The following is a 13,825-nucleotide window of genomic DNA, read 5'->3' on the forward strand; positions in this document are numbered from 1 at the left end:
AAAAAAAAAAAAAAAAAAAAAAAAAAAAGAAGAAGAAGAAAAAACACACGTACCTATTATTTGGGATCTGACAAGTCTTTTGGAATTGATATCAAACCCTATAATATTGAGGGTATATATAGGCAACAAGATACCTCCAAGTTGTATTGGGATTTGGACAATTCAATTTAAATAGGAAAGTACAATTAAGATGGGAAAAAAAAAAAAAAAAAAAGAAACTTCAAGTCCCACTTGGAAAAAGAGACAAGTCTTGTCAAAATTGGGACTTGAAGTGGGGGTAATTTGTAGACACTAAAATTTAGTATAAAACTAAAAAGGGTAGGCTTCGACACTTGTTAGGATCAGTGCAAGGTAGGATTTGTTTGACATCTGATTTATGGACTTCTTTAACTACTGATGGGTACTTGTGCCTCACTGCACATTTTATTGATGATGATTGGCAATTACAGAAAAGAATCTTAAACTTTTGCTATATGCCATCACCACATAATGGGGTTACCATAAATGAAAAAATTTACACATTGTTAACCGAATGGGGTGTAGACACTAAAATTTAGTGGGCTTTGGTTTTAACAAATGGACCCATTAAATATAGGCCTAATGTTTAAATAAATTATTTAATTTACCAGGCTTGGTCTACTTAAATTATTTAATTAGCTCAGCCCAGATAATTAAATGAAACGATAATTATTCTAATAAAATATATTTTGAATAATTATCTTTAAGGATAATTATCACTATATAACCGGCCCGGCCCAGTTATAGTTTTTTCCTTATCAGGAGATGACACGTGTCATCATCCTATTAATCCAAGAAGCCTATAAATAGAGGCTTGGAAGAAGAAAAAGGGGAGAGGATTCAGAATTCAGAAGTCTACAAATTCAGACACAAATTCAGAATTTAGAAGTTCAGAGACTCAGAATTCAGACACAAATTCATAATCGAAACCCAAAAGCGAAGAACATCAAGCACATCCAACAACGTGCCGTTCTTCATCAAATTCCACAGTGATTCAAGAACAAGCTCGTGCAGCCCTTGGATCCAACCAACCAAAAACAAGGAGATCGAATCAGAGGACCATTCTTTTTTTGTAAAAGATATTACAAAGGACTGTACTCCACATTCATAAATTAATAAAATTCTATTTTGCTCCATATTTTGTTTCTATTGCAGACTTACAAAATTTGTGTGTACATGGGGGATTGAGAAAAAACTGTTTTCAATCACTTTGGACAGCTTCTTCAAATACTTCATTTGTTGACATGTTGAAGTGTCAATTAAATTTAAATGATGCATTGTTGAGTGATGGTAATTATTTTCACATTCGGTGTTGTGCTCATATTTTGAATTTGATTATGCAAGATGGTTTAAAAGAAATTAATGAATCTGTCATTAAGATTTGTGAAAGTGTTAAGTATGTTAAAGGTTCTCCGGGGAGAAAACAAAAATTTTTGGAATGCATTTCTCATGTGTCTTTGGATTCTAAGAAAGGTTTGAGGCAAGATGTTTCTACAAGATGGAACTCAACATTTATTATGCTTGAGTGTGCCATTTTATTATCATCGTGCATTTTGTCACATGGCATTAAGTGACTCAAACTATAAGCATTGTCCATCTAAAGATGAGTGGAGCAAAGTGGAGAAGATTTGCAATTTCTTAGGAGAATTTTATAATGTCACCAAAGTCTTTTCTGGAACAAAATATGCTATAGCAAATTTGTACTTTCCTGCTGTGTTTTTAGTTCAACGAAAATTGCTAACTGAAAAGGAGAGTTTGGATGAGTTCTTGTTTAGCATGGCCACTAAAATGTATTCGAAATTCTCTAAATATTGGTCAGAATTTAGCATGATCCTTACTATTGCTGTGATTTTAGACCCTCGTTTCAAGCTTTATTTTGTGGCTTTTAGTTACACTAAGATTTATGGTTATGATTCTAGAGAGATCAAAAGGGTCTGTGATAACTTGTTTAGTCTCTTTAATGAGTATTTGTGTGATTCTCATTCTCATATGAGCACAAAAGCCACTTCACAAACAGTTGGAAGTTGTTCTTATGAAAGAGAAAAAGCATTTTGGACAAAAGAGAGTAGAGATATCATGCAGGTAATTTGATATTTTATTTTTTCATTTATGTATTTTAACTAGTTTTACTTTATTCTTGTAAAATATTTATTTGAGTACTTGTTTTTACTTATTTATTTTTTATATAGGAATTTGATAGTTTTGAAAGTGATGAATTTGATAGTGCTCAAAAATCAGAATTAGAATTGTATTTGGATGAGCCAAAGGTTGACAGGAAAGTAGACCTTAATGTGCTTGTATATTGGAAGGCCAACCAATTTAGGTATCCAGTACTTTCTCGTATGGCTCGAGATGTATTAAGCATTCCAGTGTCTACGGTTGCTTCCGAGGCTGCTTTTAGTGTTGGTGGTCGAATTCTTGATCAATTCCGTAGTTGTTTTAAACCCGAGAATATGGAGGCTTTGGTTTGCACAAGAGATTGGTTATTTAATATAAAAGGTAATCAATTCAAATTTTTATTAATTAAATTAAATTTACTTTCATTGGTATTTATATTAATTTTTCTTTTGGTGTTTTTAAATGAAAAGAGCATACAACTTCAATTGGATGACCTTGTTGTGGAGTTTGATGATTTGACCATAAGTAATAAAGAAGGCGTTCCTTCAGCACAATGTTTAAACACTTTTGCTGATATGGTTCAATAAGGTATTAATGATGTTATAACTCAATTTATTATTAATATTGTAATACTTATATAACTTGTGCTCTTTTTTTTTCAGCTCTCTATTTGGTGAAACTTTTTTTGGTGCTACTACTATTTTGGAAATTATCTTTTGATCATGCCTTCTTCATTGAAGCTAGTGAATATCCTTTTTGGTGGTTTTGATTAACAAAGAGCATATGCTTAGAGGTGACCCTTTTGTTAGTAATCTGCATATGACAAAGAGCAATATGATTCTACTGAACTACTCTCTTTTTTGGAGGTTGACATAACTGTATTTTACTGCTGCTGCTACTATGAAAGGTAAAACACCAAAAGCCCTATAAAAACACTTCTTTGTTGTTGTTACTCTGACGAATCTGCATAAAACCTTCTATCATGTCTGCTAAATGCTCTTTATTTATTGCCAATTATTGTCTCATGTTCTTGCTGCTCCTCACAATCAGACTTTGCTATGTCTATACTGTAGAGTTTAGCATAATTAAACTTACCTGATTGGTGATGACTTTTCTCATTAATAAGTGTCAAATTGTAGTGCTAGGAAACTATAATCAGATGAACTTGTGTGTTTACAATACAATGGATAAGTGATTTTGCATATTTTGTTTTAAGTTACTGGAACTCCGATCGCACATAATTACTTTCTTCTTGTTGTTGTTGTACTCCACCCCCCATGCAACCGAATAGGTTGATATTGTAGTAGTCGGAAAAATGGGATTACTTCATATATAACATCCTTGGAATTTCAAGATTTTCTTTGTTCTAATCCATATAATTTTATATTCACATCATTACCAAATGCTGGCTTATTTGATACGCAGGGTCTTAGTGCATTGATTTATGCTGGAATTGGAATAGTGGAAGGAAATGATTCATCTGGAGAGTGGGAGGAACTGGAACTAAAGACATCTCAGGTTTATATACATACCTGTGTATGTTTTTTTTTTTTTTCCCTTGTTTTGGAAAAGGAGAGGAAGGGGGTTTATATGCATACAACCTTCTTTGTGTTGGAGTGAATCAAGGATTAATCATTTCACATCATTCAAAAGTACATTTGAGGAATAATAATAGGAACTAAAGTCATTTTGTTTTCTTTCTTCTTCTTCTTTTTTTTTTTTTTTTTTGTTTTTTTTCCCTTTCTTTATTTTATTTTTTTGTCATGTGTGTCACTTATGATGCAGTTTACCAAATTAATGAAACTAGAGGTGCCTCTCTCTTGATACTAAGAAACAGTGACTCGAGGACTACGAACTGTGAAGGTTAGTGGTTCTGACATAAAAATTACATCTTGGAGCATTTTTTCGAAATTCATATTGTTTTTTCCTGTTAGATGGCTTCTTGCATAAATAACTTTGAACTTTGAGAGATTCACCGATCACATAACTACACTGTAATTTTTATCATTTCTGTACACAGAAATCAAGCATTGTAATTTTCCCTTGACCATATCATGTCATTGTGTTTGAGCTAAAATGATTCTCTTTGATTGGTAGCAGTCTGGGTTCACCAGTTTGGTCTCCAATTCAGTTTATTCTTTTATATTTTCAGTCAAGTCCTTGTCTATTTTTTATAACATTTATACTAGACAATTTGCTTCAACTTTAGGACGATAATTGGCTGATTTGTCTGGTAATCTTATGGAATTTTCATCTCACCATGTGAATTTTCAACTTCAGCTCTTTTGTGATCTGCCATATACCCAAACTTGAGGTGTCCATTTTTAGCAAGGAATATGGATACAAATATATCCATATTTTATCATGCCAACTGCAAAATGAGCTGAAATTTGCTGCAAGTTGAACCTATTACAAACCCTTACGGTCCTTCAATCATTGATGAGAATTTGGAGGCTATTATTGTTGTCAGGTCCTTTAAATTAATTGCTGTTCTTTAATCCAAAATATCTAAATGAGATATGAGTTTCTTGTGGGGGACTTGTAGATTGATCTTCTGCCTTTTGAGCACGAACATATTAGAGTTATCATTTCCATTTTAGCATAGATTAGGTTGCTTATGCCAGAAAAAACATGTTCGAGTTCAAAATATCTTACATATCGCTCCCAAAAAAAATAGATAGAAAAATAAATAAAAGGGCTAAAGTAACTTATACGATTCTGAATTGCTCATTTTTTTGTTTCACTCGTGATTACATTTAATGTTTCAATCACTTTTGCAGTTTTGATGACAAAGTTGGTTTAATAAGTGGAGCTAATTATGAGGATATATCTATGATATATCATAATAACCAGACAGGCAGATGGATCTCATTATTTAGGTATGGCTTTTCCTGGAAATGTTGATTTGACTATCACTTTTGCAGTTTTTTTTTTTTGGCATTTATTCATTTGAACATGTTTTTTTTTATATCCCTAGTTTCACAAAAGTGGTACTTGTGCAAGGGAAATAGAATGTTCCTCGAGCTATATATAATTTGAGAGAGAGAGAGAGAGGAGGGTTTGATCCATTTGCCTTTCCTGTGAATCGGCCCTTTTTTGAGTACTTAAAATTAGTTGAAAAAGTTGTAGTTTTGCACTGCATGCTTTCATTCATTCTTGTTCATAATTTTGCAAGAGAAGTTACTAACATGGGTCCTCTCTCTGCATCTTGATTTTAGAATCTTTTGCTGGGCTTAAGTTGGAACTGAGGGGGTCATTCTAAGCCAGTTAAGTTAATTCATTTAGGTATGGCTTTTCCTGGAAATGTTGATTTGACTATCACTTTTGCAGTTTTTTTTCTGGCATTTGTTCATTTGAACATGTTTTTTTTTTTTTATATATATCCCTAGTTTCACAAAAGTGGTACTTGTGCTATGCTTCAAGGGAAATAGAATGTTCCTCGAGCCATATATAATTTGAGAGAGAGAGAGGGGGGGGGGGGAGGGTTTGATCCATCTGCCTTTCCTGTGAATTGGCCCTTTTCTGAGTACTTAAAATTAGTTGAAAAAGTTGGAGTTTTGCACTGCATGCTTTCATTCATTCTTGTTCATAATTTTGCAAGAGAAGTTACTAACATGGGTCCTCCCTCTGCATCTTGATTTTAGAATCTTTTGCTGGGCTTAAGTTAGAACTGAGGGAGTCATTCTAAGCCAGTTAAGTTAATTAACACTTGTCATTGGAACTGTTCATTGTAGATAAAGTATTCTACAGCATTAATGGCTAAAGAGTGGGTGGAATAAACCATTTACTCCCAAATTATTGGGTGTCTAATTATTATTTTATTCTCGAAGATGTTATCATTATTTTTCTTTTCAGGGAGTTTGACTTATATAGAGTTCCAAGTTCCAACTGTACATTTTGTTTTTAGTTTTTTCTTACCATAGGAGCTCGAGATAATCAGATCACTCCCACAATTTGGTATCTTAATTATTTGTTACATATATTAGATGGATTGAAAATCAACTTAATGTGATTTGTTCTCTAGGGATTCTAAAGGGTTGACCATATTGTCATCTATATGGTACTTGCTGTTATGCTATGGTATCTTATTTGCAACCATGTGAGTCTTTCCCTGTATGAATAATGAATGCAGAAGATGGATCTCTTTATGAAGTTTTATTAGTTTTATCATTTTATATAGATTAGAGGTAAAAAAACTGGGAACTACATACTAAAGTGGGGGTGAAAGCTTTTGACAAGCTTGGAGATGGAATGTCATGATCTTTGTTTGGTGATAGGCTCGAAGAATGAAATAGCCTTCTTCATTGAAGGCTTGAAGCCAGTGAATGGTATGTTTAACACTTTGCTCATGTGCTCATAAGGTTTTCTTTTTTTTTTTTTTTACTTGATTTTTATTAGTTTTATCTTTTTATATAGATTAGAGGTAAAAAGACTGGGAACTACATACTATAGTGGAGGTGAAAGCTTTTGACAAGCTTGGAGATGGAATGTCATGATCTTTGTTTGGTGCCAAGCTCGGTAAATGAAATAGCTAGTGACAAGCTTCCAGTTCCAGAGCATGACCACTTTTTTTCTTTCTTGAATGAATAGGACTTTGTGGATTTTAGTTATATATATATGTTGGATGATTTGTTGAAACAATTTGGGTTGAAAAGATATGTAACTGATAAATGGGTTAAATGGGTCATGTCGTGTTGAACTCAACATGACACGACCCAATTATTACATGGGTCGTGTCGTGTTGAACCCAATATAACACGACCCAATTATTAAACGGGTTACATGGGTCGTGTTGTGTTATCCGTTTAATAATTGGGTCGTGTTCGTGTTTATCCAACTTGACACGAAAATTAAATGGGTCATGTTCGTGTCGACCTATTTGTTATAATACCCATGTCTCGACATGACACGAACACGACCCATGAACACAAATTGCCACCCCTAGTATTAATGTGTATAAATATATAATATTTTATCGATAAAAATTTCTCACGTTAGAAAAATAACAGAGGCAGAGAAAGAAGAAGAGAGGACTGACAAGGAGGATGCCGGATCTGAGAAAGAGGATGTCGGAATTGGAAGAAACAATCAAAACTTGAAGCGTCGGTTCCGTTTCGAAACCTTCAGGCGAGTTTTCTCTATTTTTCCTCTTAGAACCCATAAGGATTTCACCTTGAGTATTAAGGCTTTAATTAAATTATTAATTTGGATTAATAAAAAGCATCAAGTTAATTTATTTGATTAAATCATGTTTAGATATGATTATTTAAAAGTATGAATTATTATATATATATATTTTTAATTTTGGATTATTGGATTTTATTTCTATATGTAGGTGTTGTATATATATTTTAAAATCAATGTATAGGTGGAACTATGACCCAAGGGGATTAATTTGGGTTTTTATATTTTTTGGAATTTTTCTGTACTTTTCAAAATATTTTTAGAATTTGTTTTGTAATTTTTTTTATATTCTGGAATTTATTTTTAGAATTATTTTTATTAAATTTTAAATTAATTCTATGCACTCTGTGTGAATCGGCGCATATACCAGGAGATGGATTCAGTGTTTCGAGGTATGATCTAGTGTGGTAGTATGCATGGTAAGAGGTTACATCGCTGATCTGGGCCATTGGAATAGTTTAAATATAAGGGGAATGATTCGGTGCATTACGATGTACACAAAAGAGTGCGCATGTGAATCTGGACCATGAATTAGGATTGGTCAACAGAAGATTGATCTGTTGTGGGTGCATACATGTGAGCTCAAATGAACTAATCTGGTGTGGGTGCATTTATGTGAGCTCAAGTGAGCTAATCCAGCATTGGCGCGCCCACAGTAGTGTTTAAGCTCAGCCAATTATTTTGCCTGTTTGTGACATAAAATTAAAACGGTCATAACTTAGTCATCTTAAATCAAAATTGGGTCATTCTTGAGCTCAAATTCAAGGATTTTTCGTCCTCTTTCCAATGGTACCAATTTTATTATCAGATTCCCATCCTACTAGGAGATATTTATGTTTTAGTGAGACGGTATCGGAAAACTATTTAAATCGATATGGAGTATTTAGGGGAAACTATTTCTGACATATTTAGTAGCATTAATTTGTGTAAATATAACAAATTAATAATTTGTTATGGAAGGAAGTGTATATATATATAATTATTTATATATGTGTATATATAGTTTAATTCGTTTATGAGTTGTATGGAAAGATGAATATATATATATATATATATATATATATATATCATTTAAGATGATTAATATTATCATTCTTATTTGGTATATCTTGATAGGTTGATTATTAAATTAATGATATGCGTATAATATGCATGAGATAGTTATGTATAATTTAGCGTATTGTTAAGTTTAAAGTGATTCATGGTTAAAGTGTAGGCATAGATGAATTGTCAAAGGATTAAAAATATTATCTAAATATTTGTATGAATAGAATACATACATGGGAAGCATGGATGAGTTGTTAATTAAATGTATGAATAAATATACTTATGGAAGCATGGTTGAATTGCCAAAGTTTAAATAATTATACTTAAGGAGGCATGGTTGAGTTGCCAATATATATATAAATAAATATATTTATAAAGACATGATTGATTTGCCAAAGCGTAATTAAATTGCTATGTGCTAGATGATTAAAATTCCATCTAGGGTTATTGTGTGTATCAGTTGGATTAGGAGTACATTAGAATAATCTAGTGTTCAAAGGTTAGTATATTATTTTATGTATAGCAATAATATAATACTGGGAAAGACATGGATGATTTGTTAAAGCCTAGATATTAGCTGTGTGATTTAGTGAATAAAAATCATTATCAGGATTTGAAATTTAATATAATTTTCCTTTTATTATAATTGATTGTTTAAATGATTAAACAATTGTCTATAATGGAATTATGGTCAATGAAGTTTCTTTTTAAAAGAAATATGAATTGTGGATTGGTTTAGGAATGATTGTTAATTTAATCATTGTTTAATAGTTTTGAATTTAATGAACCTAGTAATAGATGTGACTAATGTAGTATATTATGTATATATGCATATCATGGTGTACTAAAGATAAAAGCTTTATTAAGATTGGCTTTGGTCAGAGATGATCTTTTTATTGGTTTTCAGAGGCCAGGTAGAGAGAGCATGCTCGTAGGGTTTAATCCGCGATTTGTTTTTCAGGTTATTAGAAATTCAAGTCTCAAGGTTGAAGATCCGCAGTTAGAGGACTTATCTATTTTTTTTTCTTATTTCAATATAGGATATTTTCTTATTGTTAGATGATAGACTTAATTTAGAGTTCATTAGATTAGTGGATTATGTTCAGGGGTCCTTGATTTACGGGATTCCCGAGTTGTAACCTTTGGAGAATTATTAATGAAAATTTATTATTTAATAGATTTTCCTTCAGCGAGTTATTTATTCTTTTTAGTTTCTTTTTGTACTCTGTGTTTGTTTGAAATACTTTAATTATTTTGATATCCCTTAATTTTGTGCACGGATTTGATCAACCCGTGTTCCCCCGTCCCATAGCTCTCGACCTCAGGCTTACTCTTAAGTATCGCTGGTAGATCAAACAACACTCCACGAATACTTTGACTCCTTCAAAGTATGATCAAATCACCCATTTTCTTCAATTTTGAATTTGATGAAGAGCAATTAAAATCCTGCTTCTCGGAATCTCTGAGTCTTCAATTATGCTCCAATTTTGATCAAATAGAGAACACTCTAAAATCACTTTTGTGTTTATGTGTGTGCTCTCAAAAACAAAATCAGATTTGATTTACTTCGCCCTGTTAGAAAATTTGTCATACCAACTCTGCCCATACTCCGTAACGGGTTTGTAATTGTTATATCATCCCCGCCCCTACTCCGGTAGACAAAGTATCAACTCCTCCCCATATACTCCGTTTAATTGCAAGACGCAGTAGCGGCGGGTTGGGTTATGCCACTTTTATTATTATGTAAAAAAAAAAAAAAAAAAACAAAACAAAATTAACCCAATGTGTTCAAATTGGGCTGATAAATAAGTTGACCTAACTTTTAAATTACTAAATAATAAATATTAATATATTAACGAACACTTCTAACAAAGTAATAAGAATCTTAAAAATATTAAATATATATATTAAAAGGTATATATATAATCGGGGCGGAGTCGGGGAGTGTTCATCACTAAATCTGCCCTCGCGCCCAAACCCGCTTCGGGTTTTCAATTATTTAACCTTATCTATCCCAAAACCATTTAGGTGAACACCAAGTCTACCTTATTAGGGGCGGTGGTGGGATGGAAACCCACAAGTCGGAGAAAATTGCCATCTCTGCCCCTATCAATTCTTATATTTTATACATTAATACAATATAGAGTTCTATACTCTCTCTTTATTTATAAAATGGTATCAGAGTCTTTCGATCTCTGGTAAACAATCTACCAGTTTATCATAGTCACCGCTAGGGATGACACCATTAGCCCTATCCTCAGCGACGGCGGTTAACCGACAAATCATGATTCCAAATACATGATTCTGCACTCCAAGATATCCATATACCCCGTTTAGGGAAGCCTTGTTGTCTAAGTTTTCTTTTGGGAAACCTAACGAGATGCCTCATTTAAAGAAGCCTCGCCTAGGGATGCCTTGTATTAGGAAGCCTCGTTGTTTAACGAGATGACTCATTCAAAGATGCCCAACATGTCAGATCAGCTCCATCACCGCACCACCATGTACCTCAAGTGGTAATCCCACTCTTCCATGCACCCTCATGCGTACTAGCGGTAATTCCGCACCTCAACGTGTCAGATCAGCTCTGTTACCGCGCCACTATGTGCCATCAGTGGTCATCACGCACTTCAACACGCCTTTAACGTGGTGAATCTTCACAAAATTCATCACCCATTAATTTATAGTAGTTACCACTGGGGATGGCAATGTTAACCTATTCACTCTCTACCCTTACCTCCAAGATCTTCACAGATCCACCCTATGTCACCTGATATGTTAGCATTGGTGCAACGTCATACGCATTCTGCAATGGTACCAATAGCTGTGCCACGTTAATTAGTTGCCACGCAGTAGAGATGCCAGCAGTAGTGCCAAGTCGCATGCCACTTTAATTGTCATGTCATCACCTACGTTATCATTGGTGCCACGTTAGTTACATGAGGGTGAAATGATTGTCTTTAAACTATCACGTTAGTTGACACACAACAGAGGTACCAGCAAGTATCAAGTCACCTATTACTTTAATTGTTATGTCATTAACTACGTTATCATCGATGTCATGTTAGCTACATCAGGGTGAAATGATTGATTGTCTTCAAACTCAACGTAGTTTCATATAACCCACCTTGACTTTAAGGGGGACTGTTTAAAATATATTATTACTATGTATAAGTTTACCATATAGGGTTTAAGTTTATTATATAGAGTAGGTTTACTTGCTCTCCATATCTCTTATATAAACTCTTATATATTCTTATATTTTATATATCACTTACCATGTATAGGTTTACCATATAAGATTCAAATTTATTATATAGAGTTTAGGTTTACTTCTTCTCCATTTTTACTTATATAAACTTCTATGTATTCTTATATTTTATATATTAATATAATGAGGAGTTCTATATTCTTTCTTTATCTCTCTCTCTCTCTCACTCGCGCGCGCGCACACACATATATATATATATATATATATATATATATATATATCCACTAGGAACGATGAGTGAGTTACTCTTAAATTTAGTTCTTCTACTGTCACCATGTCCATGGATGACTGAAGTCAGAGATATGTCTAGTCGTGATTCCCTGACGCATGGATCTAATGGAGGACAAAATTTCATCTCCATATATATATATCCACTAGGAACGATGAGTGAGTTACTCTTAAAATTTAGTTCTTCTACTGTCACCATGTCCATGGATGACTGAAGTCAGAGATATGTCTAGTCGTGATTCCCTGACGCATGGATCTAATGGAGGACAAAATTTCATCTCCATTTGGTGCATTGTTTCAAAATCATTATTGTTGAGTACAACATGCATGGTATAATCCGAAGGATTAAAAAAATTAAAAAAAGTTTTGAAAATCACATCAACCATTGGATGCTCGTACACAAGGTATGTTGCATCCTGAAAAAAGCAGCAATCTAAAAGATGCTGAATTTGATAATAACCAAAAGGCTACCGACAATCGAATCACACTCATCTTACGGATAAGATCTACTTTTAAGTTTCAACAACTGACAAAAATCACTTATTTAATTATATAGTTTATTATATTAACATGTGTCTCACAATAAATAGCAATGAGAGTCCCCACCGTACCCATATCCAATAATTGTACTCCGCGTAATTTGACAATACAAAAGATTCTTTCTTCATCAAAGTTGCAAAATAAAAAATAAAAAATAAAAAATAAAATAAATAAATAAATAAATTATTATTGTTAAGGGCTAGCTAATAAGATCTTGCAGTAAAATGTTATTTTTTGGATATTTATCTTAGGTCGAATCCATCAAATAGATGCGTGAAAAATAATTTGTTTAAAATTGATGAATAAATTATTTTTATTAGGTATTAATATTTTTTTTTTATAGTAAAAATTTTATTATAACCAAACACTAAAAAATAAGAAAAATATTTTTTTAAAAATATTTACATGCGAACAAACCGAGCATAAAAAAAATTAATATCCACCATCTATAAAAAATATTTTCATGAAACACAACACAAAAACATTTAATTGTTTTAAGGAATTTGATCATATAACAGGAAACATAGATAGAAGTTGCACAATAATTAAACTAAATTCATGTGCCAAACTTCGGGGTACCATAAAATAGGAAACATAGATAGAAGTTGCGCAATAATTTTTCTTAGTCAAGTGACTCAAATAATAGTACTCCTGGCTTGGTTGAAGATGCTATGATTTTATTTTCGTGACAAATTAGGAGGGATAACTCGAACAAGGCTCGCTTGATTTCTAGTTTTAATTTTCTAATTTTGAGTTGATCGAAATTCACTCCAATGCTCATTAAAAATATTGGCAGGGAAATTCCATAAGAGATGTTATAATACATATTTTAGAGAATGATTTCTTGAAAAAGGTATACAATATTCTACGAGTACTTTACACGTGATATTTTTGTATAATACACAATCATGTTTTTTTTTTTAAAAAAAGAAAAAAACGCTTATATTTCTTGTGTATCACCACAAATTAAGAGATTTCATAAGGGGTACATTAGACTGTTAGTTTGCATTTTTCCTTTTTGTTCTAGGAAATCATTTCTTCCTTATATATAGTTACACACACACTCTCTCTCTTTCTCTCTCTCTTCAATCCACAGTTCTGGCCCCGGACCTGATCATCATCTTATTTTGGATCACTGTCACAGTCATGGTGGTCACTCACTCTGTCATTTCTCACTATATAAGAAAACTATACTGTCATATAAGAAGTTATTATTTCACGTTTAAAAGAGTTCACGAGTGTAGGGCCTGTAGCTTTCGACGATAGGACACCCCTCTTCAATGTAAATGCGCGCATATATATAAGGAAAATAGTGCTAAAATATTTAGTAATAATAATTATATATATATATAAATATATATATTGATATAAGATACTGTAGCAAAAAATGTACTAAATAAAACATGGACATTGTTACGAACA

At 32.5% G+C, this 13,825-nt stretch overlaps 1 protein-coding gene across 1 annotated transcript; it reads left to right on the top strand.

Annotated features, from left to right (window-relative positions):
• The first annotated feature begins 1,578 nt into the window (after window positions 1-1,578).
• Window positions 1,579-4,922, top strand: LOC132296438 (zinc finger BED domain-containing protein RICESLEEPER 1-like). Its single transcript, XM_059794642.1, has 4 exons — window positions 1,579-2,100; window positions 2,208-2,483; window positions 3,562-3,654; window positions 4,917-4,922. The coding sequence occupies exons 1-4, from the start codon at window positions 1,579-1,581 to the stop codon at window positions 4,920-4,922; spliced, it is 897 nt and encodes a 298-aa protein (XP_059650625.1).
• The last annotated feature ends 8,903 nt before the right edge of the window (window positions 4,923-13,825 follow it).

Source organism: Cornus florida, unplaced genomic scaffold (assembly GCF_030987335.1).
Source record: "Cornus florida cultivar Cherokee Brave unplaced genomic scaffold, ASM3098733v1 CherokeeBrave_3.0.0_Hap2_Chr02, whole genome shotgun sequence".
Classification (NCBI taxonomy): domain Eukaryota; kingdom Viridiplantae; phylum Streptophyta; class Magnoliopsida; order Cornales; family Cornaceae; genus Cornus; species Cornus florida.

Coding starts and splice junctions, on each gene's coding strand:
- LOC132296438 (XM_059794642.1), top strand. CDS start 1,579: ATGGCATTAAGTGACTCAAACTATAAGCATTGTCCATCTAAAGATGAG. Junction 2,101..2,207: donor AGAGTAGAGATATCATGCAG/GTAATTTGATAT, acceptor TTTTTTATATAG/GAATTTGATAGTTTTGAAAG. Junction 2,484..3,561: donor CCGAGAATATGGAGGCTTTG/GTTTGCACAAGA, acceptor TTTGATACGCAG/GGTCTTAGTGCATTGATTTA.